Genomic DNA, 17,836 nt, shown 5'->3' with positions numbered 1-17,836 from the left:
GAATAGTTACACAGACGGCATATAACATAGTGAATTCTTAACAAACAATAAATTACTCACGCTTATGCTAAATCAGTTGAGTGAAGACTAAAAAACAAAAACTGAAGTGCAACATTAAATTTATATTCCATAAAAAGATTGAAATTCTAAGTATTATACTTTCGTGCAACAAAGGTTTTAGATGGGGGCAGGTGGGGAAAAGCACATTAAAACGGCACAMAGGCTGTTACTCCATATGTGTTTGCAGGACTATAATAAATGTTTTTAATCTATGAAACATCTGGGACTAAAAAATCCAATTTATACTTTTTTTAAAGATGGAATAGTTTTAAAGTGCATAGTGTAGCTTCTACAATATAAATCTGCACAAAACTAACAGCATGGGTCTATCCTTTAGGCTTTTTCTAGGAGTATAAAATATGCAGAATCCTACCAGGCCATATTGCCATGGGCTGTGTTGTCAAGGTGACAGAGTAGCTCCAGGGTTTGAGTGTTGCTTGATGAATCATCAGGGGATTCATGACTGCCTGATTCCAATTCCTTCGGCATCCTCCAAACAGCAGCACATGTCATGACTTTAGTGTCTGAAGCTAAGCAACAGAGAATAATGTCAACAGATCACTGTACGGGAGATGTATTTTGTATACACTGCACCAACATTTACACAAATCTATAAGCAAGGCACATCTGCTGTTTGAAATATTTAAAAATATTACACCAAGATGAATTCAAAGAATGCAGTATGTGGCTACAGACACAAACCTCAAGTTAGCAGTCAAGTTGCTGCAAAACTCATAATTAGCACGCGTTTAATGTGTTTCTCCCTGAATAAAAGCAAAATTAAGTGCTCATGAAAACTCTCTGGGAGGCGTGTTTTCCAAGTTTCATTCCTCATACCCATATAAATGAAAATGACCACAAGTTATGATGCTTGATTCCTTAACAGTAAAGGTATAGACATCATTTTAACAGTTTTCTTTTAAGGGCTGTCTTCAGTTCAATCCAGAGCATTATCTCATATCCATTACTACCCGTAAGTGTTTATTGCAAAATTAGGTTTTCCATGTAAGTACATGCCTCTAACCCTAGCAAATAAAAACAGCTTCCAAAAGACAAACTGAACTTACATGCATACAGTAAACTATTACAACGCATGAGGAAAAAGGCAATTGTAGATTGAGGAGAAAATACCATATGGCCTGTGCACATATGGCATTGCCATCATCCAATACAGCAATTTGTAGCAGTGCAGAATGGGAGGAGACCAGAGCAGCATTGCATATGCTCACACTGCTCCAGCCACTGGTCTGGGGTTCACCAAAGATGAACGGCTCGGTGAGATCCACTACAGTGGGAACAAAGGAACCAGCCACAGCTACATTAAGGAAAAGCAGATGGAGCGACTGCCAGCTGAAGGATGAGCCAAATGACAAGTCCAGAGGACAAGCAGAAAAGAATAACATGTTTTCTGTTCTGAGGTCATTTCAGATGCCTATATCTCCAAGTACATGTTAGCTGATTTTAGTCAAGAGTGTCTGATTACACAGCCGTGAGCAAACGTGACCAACTTCCATCAGTGGAAAGGAAAACAGGAGCAACTGTAATGAGAGTGTTTCCATGAGGAAGGAAGGTGACTGAAAAGGCCTTCTCAGGATAAAATAGTACTAATGGGGGAGAAAACATGTATATTAAAGGTCACCAATCTGGATACTCTATATGGAAAAAGAGGCACACAACACAAAATAGGACAAAAAGCAACTGACATATAGTAAGTCCCGAACAGGAGAACGCAGACGTGTTTATAATGCAGTCATATTAAATAATGGGGAAAAAAAGCTAGTTAGRTCAAATCTGTAGGAAAAATAGGCCATTTCTGTGACAGGAAACAGGGATGTGAGGAAGACTTTGTATTAATTCAGAACTCACAGTCACTGGGTATTTGATAGATTGTGCTGAATATAAATTGCATGTATGATGCACACAAGTATTCTACAGCAATTTGGATATACAAGTTGAATACAGTAACAAGAGACCATACATCTAAAGATAGAAAATCCCTTMTTTATTAACACTTAATTGAACTCTACAATGCTAATTGTAGAGCATGCTAACTAAACTGCATTTCACAATCATTTCAGGCAAAGTGTTTACTCTAAATCCATGTRCTACTGAAGAAGATAAGAAAGCAGCAGTGGATGGCTACCTTTCCTTAGCAAACGGCAAATTCACACACAGCGTGCATTGTACACTATGCAACTAATAAATAACTTAAAACACAATACAGCTAAAGAAGGGGAGATTAATCAAATGTTTCACTTAAATGTGAAAGAACGGTAATGAACAGGTTCTGGTAGATTATAACTACTAAAAGGTCTGTACCATGCATATAAAACATTAGCTTTTCCACTATGATCAGGATTATTGCAGAGAACCTCAAAAGTTAATCATAGAAAACAAACTACATGTTTCTGAAGCCATCTTTCCTCTCAGTACCACAGCACCACAAATCTTAAGAGAACTTAAAACGTCAAGAAGAAACTTAATATTCAGGAAAAGGATTTTTTTTTTTAAAGTATTTGAATACACTTTTGAATATACTGATAGTTCCTATCTTCCCCAAGAATTACCTAATAAATATCACCTTTTTCTTTTTAGTAGACATTTAACCTACAAGAGTTCAACTAGTATCAGTGCCTAGAAACGAATTCTTAAAATTTGCAATACAATCTAGCACGTAATTAAAAATGAAGAATTTACTTCTTCATTCACTTTGGAAATCTTCTTTTTTGAGGGGGACAGGTGTTTTGGGTTTGTTTGGTTGGTTCTTTTGTTGGTTTTGTTTGGGTTTTTTGGTGGGTTTTTTTGTTGTTTTAGTTTGGGTTTTTTTGGTGCGTTTTTTGGTGGGTTTTTTGCTTGATTTTACAACCTAGCCAACAAATAGAAATTTTTATACAGCCCGATTTTGAAAAGTATTAAGACTGATTTTACGTATTGTTCACTTTTGATATAATTTAAAATTACCCCTGCTAGAATATATATAAGAATAATCAGGTTATGAAGGCTATCTTACACAGCAGGTGTCTGAATACAGAAAAYCAGAGAGGCCCTTTTCACTCTTTCTGTATGACATGTATAGCAATATTCAACTTTAATGTTTCATTATCCTGGTTCAGTTTCTGTTCAGACTTCTCATTTCATTTACAATGCTGTTATTCCACTTTTCTTAAAATTCTCTGATAATTGTGAAGTAGCTGGTAAAACTCACATGATCACTTCCAACACCACAATTTTYCTAAAAAATTACAGGAAACTACATTCTTATGGTTTCAACTTTTCTTGCTAATAGATGGTTAGGTGGTCCCAAAATTATGTTAAACTGTGGTTAGTAAAACATGGAGCAAGGGTATTAACATTTCTATGCCCTGCATTTGTTCAGGAAGCAGTGAGAACATGTCAYACATACACACCCATAACCAAACAAACTTGTGAATACACAATGGACAAATACAGCGTTCTTCTGAATACCAGAAAGTAAAAGGAAACAAATCCCTGTAATAAACTCTGCAGTATTGAGCTCTCCTTGTCTTGTCCTAAGCAAGAGAAATGAGAAGTTACATAGGCACCATATGAGTTCTCACCCTTAACAAACAATAAATTACTTCCACATATGCCAAATCAGTTGAGGGAAGACTGCAAACCAGCAACAGAAGTGCAACATCAAATTTATATTCCATAAAAACACTGAAATTCCAAGTATTGCTGCTCTGTGCATGGGGGGAGGTGGGGAAAAACACATTCTCAAGACATCTTTCCTCTTACCACAATTTTAAGACAGCCCTGGAATGACATTTTAACTTCTTAGAATTGGAATATTAGTTTCTTGCACAATCAGATTTTCTACTACAAAACTAAACAAGAATTATTTTCAAGAATGAGGGAGGCCAAAGCATACACATATATGTATGTGTTTATGTGGAGCGAAAGATAAATCCCCCCGAAAATTGATGTGATCCAGGCTCCTATAATACTTCAGTGGTTTGAAAACTGAAGTACAGGCTGGTGAATGATTTCATATGCAGAATTTTGTGCCTTTCCATGTCTGTTCTACTTCACCTTCTAGTGGTGAAGGATAAAATTAATGGCACATTGGAAAGGGTTAACACTAAAAGCCAACAAGCACAAAATTTCATCATTCATCACAGACATTATCCTCTGCTTTCAGCTGGGTTTGATGATGCTCAGGAAAAGTGACAGATCACTTTCCAGCTGTTGGATAACCATGCACTGCAAATATTCCGATTCTACTTTTAAACTTTGGAGGAATTAGATACATGGCTGAAATCTGTAGAACTAAGGCTTTATTCAGAGTACTACTAATTTCTCCTTGGACAGTTCTGACAGTTTGTTAATTCCCAGATGTGTGAACCAAAATGGAATTTCCACAGCCATCCAGAGAAGTAATTTTAGATATGGCTGGCCTTAAGGAAGGCCTAATTTCCTTTGCATAAGGAACTTTTTAAAAGATACCATTTTCTCCCTTGTAAAAACAAGGGCAAATCTAAGTGTTGAGTGMAACTGCCACTCTTCTGATAGATAAAGTGGAGATGTTTCTGGGTCACGATTCCTCTTAATGAAATCACCACTAGCTAAAAACCCACAGAAATCCATAGACACAAACAGAAATCTCACTACAYAGAAATCAAAGTCCCACAACAAGCTTCGCATGGTCACATGAAMAACTCACTAACAGTATACTGTATTTGTGGCATTACCCATACAGCCTTATTTCCCAAGTGAACATATTAAAATTTAAAAATCCAGTGTTACTAAGTAATTTCACTACCACCTCTGTAGTGCCATTGCTTATCTAGAATGCCTACAGGCAAAGAGAAACTCCAGGTTTTCCCATCTTTTACTATCTTCACATCACATTACTGCACATATGCATACAAAACGACAATATTTTTATCTACCAGCTCTCAYATTAGCTCTTAAAAATGTTAAAAGATAAGTATGAAAGTAATATTTAAATGACAATGTCAGTTATCCTATAAAAGAAAGAAAAACAAGCTAAATACATAGTATCTCTATGTCATGCTTCTATGCTCTCCTTAAAACTCTCTACATAGTTGGAAACCATTTTTGTATCCCTACTTCATATTAAAACAAGCATTTTTATTTAWGTCACAACACCAATGCAGAAGAGAACAGATAAGGTTCTGTTGCAATTTTATCACAGAATGTATTAAGAAAAATGTTACTGGGTTTAACTARGCACTACTGAACTTTCACAGAGAATACGTTAAAGGTTTGAAGAAGGGTGTCCCACTGGATTYCTCATGCATTGTTCACCTAAAATAATCCACACAATGAACTATTGAATCTTCAAATATCTTCTTCCTCATTCAAGAGGGGGAAATATTTGATACTCTTCATCCCTTATCTAATTCATCATGCATCTTCAGTATATCTTTTGGTAGGTACAGCTAAGGATGGAGCTAAATGTACTGTTTCAACTGCAACCACCCCTTGTTAAGCACCATTTCCCCAARGCCACCAATATTATCTCCTGGGCAGAGGTTAATAGCTGCTAGAGTGACTGCACATAGTTTCATCTACCTAATTCTGTTGAAATGATCCAGGCTTACAAACAAGCAAAACAGAATTTAAGGAATAAACAAATAATCCCACACTTAGCACTGAATTAGGAAGCAACTACACATGATGCTGGTAGCAATAAGGGAGCAGTAACGAAATAGGAAACAAATTTGGGTGAATTCAGCCAAAGCCTAAGAGACAATCATAGCTATAGAGCACGAGGCCATCTTTAGKGCCTACTTTACAAGTTGAGCAAGTGAGAAAACCCTCTGCATGCAGAGCATACAATTGGCAAAGGGTCACAACATGGTCAATCAATACCAATTTTCCCTGCAGCACTGAAAAGGACTTCTCAATGAGGGCTATTTCCATGACAATTTTTACCTTTATACTACCAGCTGGTAGCAACATAGGAAAAAAAAAATAAAAGCTGTAGATAGGTGGGACATCCTGTTTGTCTTCCTCCAAACACTTTGCCCCTTGGAGAATTGCTGCAACTTAAATTAAGAGAAAAAAATAAGCCTGGGAAAAAATATCTGCTGAAATTTAAACATAACACAAAATTACTAACCAGAGATCAAAAGGAAACACATCTGTAAGGTTAACTACACATACCTGTTAGTCTTTTATAGAGTTCCTTCATACAAAACTAGTCAATTCACTGCAYTGCTGCTGCTGGAACACAGTAGCCAGCAGACATTCCTTAAATATCACACAATCATTTCTGGACTACATGGAAAAAGAAAAACCCGTGGACATAGGAACACTGCTGAYTCCAGATGCAATACAGTTGTTCAGGACACTGAAAGGCATTCCTGCTGTTGTAGAAAATTACAATTTTTTACAAATTGGCAGTTTYTTAAGCTGGAAAGGATGGCCTGTGCACTTCACACATTTCTTGATTTTGCATCAGCAATTCCTGCATTTGAAGACTTACAGAATGAAAGAAATGCGCATTGTTACATCTCCAGGCTTAGACAGAGAACCTAACATTTTCAGTAATTCACAATTATTATAAAGATTCCTTCAGAATATGCCACAGACTGCAAAAGTACAATGAATGCAACTGAACATCAGATATCATAAAAATCTGTTTATACGGTCTTAATTTCTTCTCTTTAATGAATAACAGCTTTAAAAAGGACTTAACATGAAATCTCAGTAAACATCCTAAGAAACCAGTTGATATCTGGACCACTGATGCAGTAAATGAGAATAGCCAAACACAAAATACAGAGTCTAATTAGTCACCATAGAAAGTAAGGGCTCTTACTTAGACCTCTATTTGTTCTTATATTATTAAGAACAAAATGTCATACTTGCCATGTTAAACCTTTGATTTTCTAATTGAAAAAAAACACATTAATTTCATTATTTTCTCAWGCTACATCCCTTTTGCTGAAACTCACGCTCCTAAAACTTGCTTTTGGTAAGGGAGCTAGAGAAAGAAACTACTCTACTTAAAAGTTTAGTGGTTTGAGTTTTTTTAACCAAAGAAAATGCAGCAAACAACAACAAAATCCCAAGTAAATAAAAAAAAACCCACAAAACAAAAAAAAAGAACCAAGCATAAAAAAAGAAAACAATTAAAACACACCAAAGAAAAAACCCTGAAAAAAATCAACAAAAAAAACCCCACAAAAAACAACAAAAAATCCCCACAAAAACCGAAACAAAAAACCCCTACCAAAACAAGAGGCAAAAAACCCCACCTGAAACTACTTTAGAGGGACTTTCATCAAATATTACTAAAACAAATATGAAATACAAAAATTCAAAAAGAATATATGGAATATAAAAAACAAATGGAAATGTGAATACTAATCAACACCTTGCAGCTTCAGCAAAAAAGAGGACTTTCTACATTCAGAAACACACCAGCTCTGYTTCTCTTCCTCTCTCAGGTGTGGAGTGATGCAGATCTAGGACTTGCTAAAACTCAGTATTTATGGCTCATCCACATTCACTCACTGGAGCCACTGCGTCAAAAGGGAAGCTACTACCTTTTGAAGTAAGTAGAGATATTAGACAAAAATAAAAGAAAAAATTATTTTAAAGAGGAGTAATTAGAAAAAGTCTTTATTGGTTCATAACAATAACCAAAACAGTATTTTAAGAAGTTTGCAACCCTCTTAAGCAAAGTGTTAAGTAGATATTACTACAATATCAAAGAAGTGTAAGAAAAGCGTTAAACAAACATTTACGAAAAAACCACCAGCTGCCCTCCCACCCCTCCACTCTCAYCCAACATATTCAAATGACTCTTAATCCCAATTACAAAGGTCCACATCAGCCAGCATTACAGTTCACTATTGTTCAATTATTCACCTTTTCATTCTTCTGGCATCACTTGCTGAATAAAACCCACCATGTTGCTGCACTCCTGACCTGTCAGAAACTTTCAGTAGACCAGATATAGGTCTGCTTAATCCTTCATAATCATATCATTTTACACACCAATTTAATCTTTGTGCTCAATCATTCTTTATGTTTTTTCTTAATTAAACACATTYCATATCACATATCAGCCTTGACATCTTTTTCCTTCTCCCAAAATTCAAGTCAATTATTCCTAGCCTCCCAGTCTCATTCTGAGTAATTCCAAAAGACATTCTATATGTACACCAGTAATTCAGTATTTTAAAATTAATTCTTGATCATCAATAGTATCATCAGTAATACCTGATTGTACTTCAGACAGGAATGATGTTTTCACACTACTTTCTGCTGTCATTCTACTTCATTCCCCTGTGTTTAACCTTGAAACCTGAATGACAATGCTTCCTCCATCACTGCCTGCAGACATTCACACTGAAGCTGGAGGAGCTGAAGCATCAGTGCCTGACAGGGTTTGCTCTTTGATCAGCTCAGGTGGTGCAAAGGCAGCTGTCTGCAGTTATTCTGTTGCCCAGGGAACAACAACTGAAGTGTGTACTTCCTAAATCTGCACAGGAGGCCCTTGTGCAGCATTGCCCCAGCGGCTCGTGCTGTGCAAGGCTGAAGTGCTGAAGCTGCCATAGCTACAGCCCAGCTGGTGCCCATTAGTGCTCTCAGTGTGACAGGAACAAGCAGCCAGCGCTCAGAACCCTCCTCCCTGCCACCGACAAACAGCTAGCACTCTTCCTTATAAATCAATGTGAACATCCTTCTTCCAGTTTCATAAAATTAAGAAATAAAAACCCAATAACTCAGGTATGCATATTCTGTTTAAAAAAATATGCCTTTCAGCTTTTCCAGTCAATTAGTGGAAAGATAAACTGTATTCTATTTATTCAACATCATGTCCTTCACACCAAAAGAAGAGAGGGAAAACAAATCATTCTTTTTCTGGGTAAATAACTTCATCTTTTGTCCTAAAAGCCTGTGTAGTCTTTGATTTTACTTTTTTTTCTGAAAAATATAGGGTGAGATATATGTAGGAATAAAGAGCTACATGCAGCTTAACATTTCTTAAATGCACTTTTTAGTTACCAAATCCCAGACATTTTCTTTTCAAAAGAAACCAAAAAGCCCAAACCAAAACACAGATCACCACCACCCCCACCAAAACATGGAAACATAGCAGCTCACTCTTTATCCTAATAGAAGTATATTTTCAARTGAAGACAAAAGTAGGAATTCTTAGTAGAGAAAGTAACATGCAAYAGTCCACATCTATTCATCACAGGACATGCTTGGTACTTGGCTGTTGCCTCATCTGTGGAAAGCACTRCATAAGCAGCAGTGTTCTTGTTGGAATGCAGACCACAGGTGATCATAAATTCACATTTACTGCACACCAACACAACACAGATACAGGTTTCAGTCCTCTCATGTTTGCATTGTATATACAGATGTCTAAGGAGGTTTTAAAAACCTCACCTGCTGCACATTAATGCACTAATCATCTAAGAGTGTGCAAAGGCATGCCATGTGACATGGAGAGACAGGTAAACCCATCATTTTCTATGGAAGGAGACTATGCAAAAAGCAGGCAATCAAACTGGAAGAAGCATAAATTACACTTTTTTATAGTCTGGTGCTTCTTATGCTAACCCAAGGTGATTTGTGTTCCAGCACAGACTTTTTTTGATGATAGACTCTTCAGATATACGTTTGTTTGAGGGAGGTCAAAATTTACTGATTGCACTTGTGGAACTCTGCCATATGGAGATAGCCTGAGCAAAGAACTGCAGCCATTGTGATACTGGTGAGCTGATCTCTGCTCTTCAGGCAGAATTTGGCTGCAAAAATGTAAAAGCTGCAACAACAGTGAGAGCCATACAAGCAGAAAGGTGTTGGCTGGCCATATAAAAATCATTTGTGAGATTTAACTCTGTGCTGAGAAGCCCYGCACAGTACACCAATAAAACTTAACAAGGCATGTTTACATGTTGGCTTCCATCATCAGAAAAGCGAGTGGAGCTGAACAGCGTTGTTCACATTGCTACTTCTACACACACAAAAGTTGTCTCATGGAGGTTRCTCACTTTATCACCAACAAAGCCAYGGCAGCTGYCAGTGAAGTCAGGCAAGATGAAACCAATGCACTTAAACTCCCACTTGATATTTCATAAAGTATTAAAAACTGTCTTCCCTAGAAGATAGGAACTGCAGACTACTTATCTCCTCATTGAATCCGGTACCTTAATGGACAGTTGCATATTCAAGAGTACATCTAAGAAATCTCAAGCATTCCCATTCTACTCCATAGGAATTCCAAAGAYAAATATAAYTACARTTCAYRGAAATCTACCTCAASCGGTACAAATGCCACTATAGTCAAYATGAGCAGTTTACATGGCTGCCTCAAGATTGACAAGCCAAGTTCTAACCACTAGCTCAGTTTGAAAAGGTGGGTTCACTATCTCTTACAGCAGCATTCCAGTCTCCACTCGATACCACCTCTCAATAGAAATCCAGATGTGTGGCAACCACCAAAACACAAACTTTCTTCCAGGAATAACTTGGGATTCAAAGCTTAGATCTCAGAATCATAGTCTGCCTATATCTTTGCATTAACCAGACAATGTGGGTAGCTAGTTTCCAGATGTGCTCACACATCAGGCAAAARTCATTAATGGAAGAAAATAATTATAAACAACTACTAGCTAGATACACTATTTTGACATACACTYCATTTTCTGTTTATTAGGTTGGTTAAAAATGCTACAATAAGAAAGGTATTTTTACTTATACAAGAAAAATAAGTTGTGTTTGTGTTTTTTCTTAGTTCAAGGTATCAAAAACTAACACATCCAAATAATCTAGAGAAAGAAAAAGACTAAACACTGCTAGTCAGCAGTTCTCTCAACTGGGGTCATTCAAACAACACATCATGTAGTTAGTTGGCTGCTAATGATTACGCAGTTCTCCTCATTTGTTTARACCTAAGAAGCACTTATAGGAGAGAAACCTCACCATGTTTTTTTTTAATTGAACTTAAGTGGAGAAAGATATATAGCTCTTCCCCAAAAAGCTTACAGTCTAAGGAAAGAAACCATGAAAACAATAATCAAATAGAAACAAACCCAGAAATACCTTTGTGGTCAAACCTTCAGCTCAGAGACGGGATACAATTCCTTTGCTAGCACTGAACAAGTACACATTATGTTTATTTCAAATACAGAATCTCACTGATGTGCAAAATCTCACTGGGATTAGAGGCATGGATTTTTAGGAGGGATGGATCAGGAGGGTGAGAAGGGAGAATCACCCTTTACAGACATCAGCAACTARAGTGCATGGAGCTCTCTGATCAAATGAGAGATTATGATTTAGGATTAGAAGGTAGACCAATGCGGCAAAATGCAATTGGTGTCTGCAAGAAGGATGAAACAAAGGATAACACAGCCTTCTGACAATGAGAAGGAGTTTCAAATTTATAGTCTTGCTCCTTGTGTAAGACTTTAACAACTTCAGTGTCTAATGGAGATATCTTTGCTATCCTCAGGACTGAGGGATCCCAGGCTGCCAAGACCAGTGGGAAAGTCTGGTGCAATAAAGGCTTACCCTTCATAAAGGAGCATCAAGTTGGGGAATATTTAAAGAAATGAGATCCTAGAAATGCATCCACAAGAACTGAGGAATGGCCACTGTATTTATGAGGTGAGTTTCAATTAACTCTTAAACTCWTGGTGATGGAGAGAGGCTCCTGAGGACTTTGTGAAAGTAAATGGCATTCCTGTATTTAAGATGGGCAAGAATCTATACACTAATCAGTCTCCCCTTAGTCCCTAGAAAAGACTAGAGAGAATCTGACATTTCCAAACAAAGTGACTGGGACCACTCAGTACAGATTTATAAAGGGGACATCAAGCCTGACAAATACATGATTGCATTCTGCAGTGAAAATTAAGTTAAAAATAGGCTTGGYAAAAATGTGAAGAGTAGTTGATGTTATTTACCTTTAACAAGCCTTTGGTCCACAACATCCTCACAGACAAACTGAAGAACAGGAGGGTTGGGTTGAAAACTGGTTGAACTGCCATTCTCAAACAGTTGTGATCAGTGGCATAGAAGTCATGCAGAACCAGTCACTACTGGTGTATCCCAGGGGCTGACAATGTGGCCAGCACTGTTTGGCCTCTTAATTAATGACCTCAGGGAACATCAGAGGGACAGAAACAGGCCAGAGAAAGAGACTGACAGGAACCTAAAAAATTCAATAATGCTCTGCAGAAAGGGCCCTGAAGGCCATAGTGACAGTGATTTGAGCATGAGGAACCGTGGAGAATTGCTTTTAGTCTACCAGACACCACATGCACCCACAATGGATATCATAAAACTAAGCTGAGCTGCAAAATAGCCTTCACAATACCAAAAACAGCACATAAACATTAACCCCAAATTCTCATATTTGCTGTAGCTCTGTCAGTCAAGTAGCTGCAATAGCAGAAATGTCTTCAGTTTTATGTCCAGTGGTCAGAAACATTGATGCCTGCTTCATGACACAAAACAAAAAAAAGCAACCACACAAAAGAGAACTAAAGTATCACCTAAAATCAGGATAAAAATCTGAAATTGTAATAGTCCTCAAAAGTTTTTAGTATGGTTTCATACAAGGACATGCAGACAACAGAACATGCTAGAGAATCAATGTTATCTGATTCTAGCTTGACTTCAGATTTTCTACCTTATAAAAAAACTATAATTTAGATAAATATTTAAGATATGGCTAGTACTTGAATTGAGATGTTGATATAAGTCAGCAAGAGGTAAAAAAAAAGAAAAAAATAAGAAAGAAATACGTATTCTCTTAAGTGTATGAAGCAAGTGACACTCTCTTGGGCTCTCCAGGTTTCCAAGAAAGATGGGATAGTAGAAAATAAAAGCAGACTGTCTTTCCCCAGTAGAAAGAAAGTCACAAAATATGGAATGCAAAAATTGAGGTTGCAAAATGTCTTAACATTTAGTGGAAGGAACTTGCACAGTATACTTGGCTTCAATTGCATGAGTAACTCCACTTCCATGGGAGTAACTCTGAAGTTTAATACAGAGAAAAGCAAACCTTTAACTTTCACTTATTTAACAAACTAATTAGATAAGAATGCCTAAATACCTACTGTAAGAATTTATGTTTCTGCAAAATGTAATTTACTGCAATAACAGCATTGACTAGAGATGTCAAAAGTACACATTCCCTTGCAGTTTCCTATACTAGTTTWGATCAATATTTGAAAATAGAGTTTAAAAGCTATTTGAAATTAGAAACTGAAAAACACTACTTTTGTTCAAAGAAAAAAAAAAGTTAAGGAAAGGGGGAAGAGAATAAAACCTTCTAACAATGACAGAGCAGCCTGATAATTCAAGAGATTATCCCCCCRTGATAGCACTAATTCAGAAGCATTTTATCCACTTTCTGCACTTAAAGCACTCTTTTCAATATCACGACCACTCTAATACTTGAATTTCAGTCATTTTCTCTCCTCCCTGTTCTGACATTCATTCTATTTTTCTTCATACCAAAAATGTTACAATTATCCTGATAATCGCTGTCAWAAAAAGATGAATCCTAAATCAAGGGATAATGACAATCTGTGCTTCAAGTTAATTATATTATCCATGGTCCCCCAGTTCTTACACCTTTTACAAGGTATCTGCTCTTACACAGAGCTGAGACATGAGTGAGGTGGTCTCCTAGAGCAGTCTTACATATCAGTAATACTACAAMACAGACTATGACAGCTTTGTTACTTCTCATTTGGACAGAGCTCAACATACATCTATGCATAGAGGCCTTCAAATTTGAACAGCAATTAACATGGTACAATTTCTCAAGCTGTTCACCACTTGTGTAGTATTTGTCTGTTACCCAAATCAGATAGTCTGCTATTTTACTCATTTATTGAAAGTGTTCTTAAAAGAACACTCAAATTGTACACGGCAGTTAAAATCCCTAGAAAAAAAACCCAGGTACAAGCTGAAAAGAACATTAGAAGAACACCAGCACATTTATTTCTTCCTTCAAACTATGGGAATAAACTTTCTTCTGTACATCCCACCACTACTGCTGAGARGGGGGAATATTCAAAGTTCCATTCCACTTCTGTTCCCATTTTAATGACTGTAGCAGATCCCATGGCTGCACCAGTGATTTCCCTGCATGGAGTGTTTTCATTACAGCAAAGCAAAAGTGTCACCTGCAGTSTYCAATACTAAGCAGATGAAGCATCAKCAGCAGCATTATTTCCAGTATCCTTACTGATGAATCTTCTCTGCAGAATGTTTTTTTAATACAYGAGTTCACAGTGTGGTGAAATGCACCAGACAGCCATAACTCACTGCAGATTTAATGTTTTTAAATAATGGATTTTAAAGGCAAACTATTTTCAACAAAATTAAACACCAGTTTTTTCTTTGTATGCTCTGGATTTTCAAATAYAAGCTATTTGTATGAAGTCTTCATAACCACTGCACCACGTTTGGAAAAATCCAAGTAAAAACCAGGGTGCGTGTGCACATACGGCTGCCTGCATGTGGAAAGTTGCAGGTAACAGCCTTGTCCAGTCACACTTCCTTTTGCCCTCTGGTGGCTTTCTATGTCCCTACACGAAACAGAAGTGCAGAACTTATTTTTGTAGGAGTTTAAAATGCATTTGAACTGAGACAATAAATCAGTTTCCATGGATTTGAATAAGAATTTGAATTCTTAGGAGAAGGAGGGGTAAGCACAATTACAAAAGTTGACAACAACATAGAAACTTACTAATTATGCTTTTAAATTTAGATTAGATAAAGATTCTGCTTCTAAATTTARTTTTTCCTCTTCCTGCTGAAAGGAGATTATCTAGATTTACCTCATAGATTTAAAACAACGATTTATCTGAAAGGCTAAAGTTAAAACCAGAGAATGTATTGCACTGTGAGCTCCTAAAACAGCATTATTAGTGTAACAGTGTCAACTAGTCTTGCCCAGCTGAAACTTTTTGGTAACTTCACACCATGCAAAAGGTAAGAATTGAARGACTCAAAAGATGAGCTCCTCTGTTTACAAAAGTTAGTTAAGGCACATAGAGAAAAATTGCTTTAGCCATCCCAACATGATGCTGAACTCCAAAGGGGTAGTTACAGTTCAGGAAAATGTTCTTTGTATCAAGATTGACAGTTTTCTGAGCCTCATGTGAAGCAGTAGATGAGGAAGTCAGAAAAACATTGGTCATCCTTACAAAGGGCACTGAGAATAAAAGAGAAGTGATGGTTTCACAGCCCCATGAAAACCTGGTAAGCCTTTCTATAAACTCAGAAATCACCAAGCTGGCAAACAACTCCAGTCCATGATCTGATTCATCATTTGGTATCTGAAAGCAGCTAGAAAAAAAAGTGCTTTCTTCAGAAGTAAGAACTGGTACCRACAAATAACATTGTTAGAAATTTAATTTTGCCTCAATTAATGTGTGCACCTAACACCTGGTAATTAAACTTTCTCTTCARATTGAGAATCATGAAGCTTTCGCTTGAATTCATCAAGATTGTTTAAGACGAACCTACACCATACCTACTAATCCTTATCACAACAAAACCACCCCAATAGCATTAGACACTGTATAAAGGCCATACAAAAAAAAACCAAAAAAACAAAAAAACAAAAAAACCCCAAAAAAACAAAAAAACAAACCCACGATAATTATTTCAAAATATCCTCTTCTCTAGAAGGATGAAATTATCTCTGAAATGATTACTCTTAATTTTGTGGAATAAGCCACACAACAGAACCACCATATTATTGAGATCAACGGAACAGGAATCCTTGATGAGATCTTCATACCTTAATTTTCTGCATATACATCTTTACCATGACTTTCATCGAATTTCTGAAGCACTTGCATGCTTCCCTTCAACATATTCTCTAAAACAAACACTCTGAGTATTTTATAGAAGTCTGCAATGGAGAACCATAACAGGTATTCTATTTTTTGGCAACTTACTTAAAAYAATGTCAGGTACAGGTCTCCAGCCCTGAGGCCAGAAAGCATAATCAAGCTGAARTTTTTTACAGGCTAAGTTAAAAGAAGGAGGCTACACTCCAACTATTCATTAATTTCTTGGACTACCTCTGGGCATCATTGTCCGAAAGTACACTGCAACTTGGCCCACACCAAAACTGCTCACCCTCACAGTTCAACAGTAGTCTCTACTGCAGGTCAGCCCCTAGGTCAATGCCATGGTCCTGTTCAAGCTATTAGAATACCTATATAACCTTAAAATAATAGTTTTATATCCTGAGACTTTTTATTTTGCTCAACAGGTTTTAATTTCCAACAAAAATTACCATTATAGCAATATTGATGTAAAAAAGCCAAACCAACCATCAAAAAAAACCCCAACAAACAAGCAGTCAGCTGACTGATACCAAAACTCAATCATTCAATATTGAGACTTTCACAGCCAGCAGGTTCTATCCCTCACAAACTAGCAGGTAAGGGTAGTTTTCTTCTTAAATTGGATTCAGTGTTGATACAGCTAAYACACACACTTTCCACATCTGCTCCCACCCTGCCTGATATCATTAAAGTAAATCATTCCAAACATCAGACTTTAATGCTSTTATTTTTATCGCCTGTATTGTCACACACTAATTTCCAGGTTTTCAATTACATAAAGGTACTCTTGTGGCTGTGAAAATACCCCTGCAATCCAATTCACAATTGCATAAACAATCAGCATAATCATTCTGTTTGGCTTGCTGGCACCGTCTGAAACAGCTAAAAGAGAAGTTGAAGTCTCTAGCCCACTGTTCATCTTATAGCAACATCAAAACTAAGTAAGATTCAACAATTTAAGACTTAAATTATTTCACTGATCCTTTCAGCAAATGCCATGGAAAGGAAGAAAAACAAGGTCTCAGGAAATCAGCAGAAGTTGCTATTTTCCTGAAATAGGAAGCTAAAGAAGAAACAAAACGCAAAACAAAAAACMCTAATCAAAACCCAAAACATGCAGACATTTAACCAGAATAATAGATTTTTGTACTGACAGACACTAGATGTCTGCTAACACCTAAGGGCCATATCTTACCTCTAACATTTCTCCAGCCTCCCAAAGAACTGATTGCCCAAAGGCTATTTTACCATCCCACACCTTCTTGTGTCCTCTCAAGTGGCTGCAGCCATAGGCTCACCCTTTAAGTGACATATCCCTTAGCTGGTTTTGGGATTTCTTTCCTCAGCATCTCCTTATTTCTCCAACTCTACCATTGCCTTAATTTCCTCACTTTGTCTTTCAGCAAGCATTTCCTCTATTAGACCTGTGACAGGCAACAATACAATTGTCTACAGTTATGCTGCGGACATGGTCTTTACTTTTGCCCCTCCAAGCATATCTTTCCCTGCACCCAGAGGATACGATGAAGTAGCTGCATAAAATCACATCCAGAAAATTCACCCTTGTGGTAATGGAGACTACAACCCAGATCCCATTGGAGGCTCAGCAGGCACACTATTTTCCACCTATGCAGAATTTTCAGTATGGATCATTTCTCTATTTTCTCCCCTTTATTTCCCCATCACATTGTGCAAACTCACCAGCAGCTTGCCTTGACCCTTGACTTCTCAAACAATTTTACCATCTCTAAGCATCTGTAGAACATCTACCAGAACACAGTAACTAYCCAATTAGGTGGCCATTACACAGTATCAAAATTCAAATAAACCACCAGTTTCTTTGCTGACATGCTAAATATGATCATCCGTATCTGAGAGCAATGCAGAGATCTGGRGGTTTATTCTAGCTGATAGGATATAATGAAAGCTATATTCAG

At 37.0% G+C, this 17,836-nt stretch overlaps 1 protein-coding gene across 1 annotated transcript in view; it reads right to left on the bottom strand.

Annotated features, from left to right (window-relative positions):
- Positions 1-17,836, bottom strand: part of EIPR1 (EARP complex and GARP complex interacting protein 1) — a 73,187-nt gene that overhangs the window by 35,360 nt on the left and 19,991 nt on the right. Inside the window, exon 4 of the mRNA XM_057371802.1 lies at positions 434-590. Within this exon, the coding sequence (XP_057227785.1) occupies positions 434-590 (157 nt within the window). The remainder of the gene's footprint in view (positions 1-433; positions 591-17,836) is intronic.

This window comes from Malurus melanocephalus, unplaced genomic scaffold (genome assembly GCF_030028575.1).
Source record: "Malurus melanocephalus ecotype Western Australia unplaced genomic scaffold, MMel_1.1 scaffold_6, whole genome shotgun sequence".
Taxonomy (NCBI): Eukaryota; Metazoa; Chordata; class Aves; order Passeriformes; family Maluridae; genus Malurus; species Malurus melanocephalus.
This window is presented reverse-complemented; position numbering and strand designations above follow the sequence as displayed.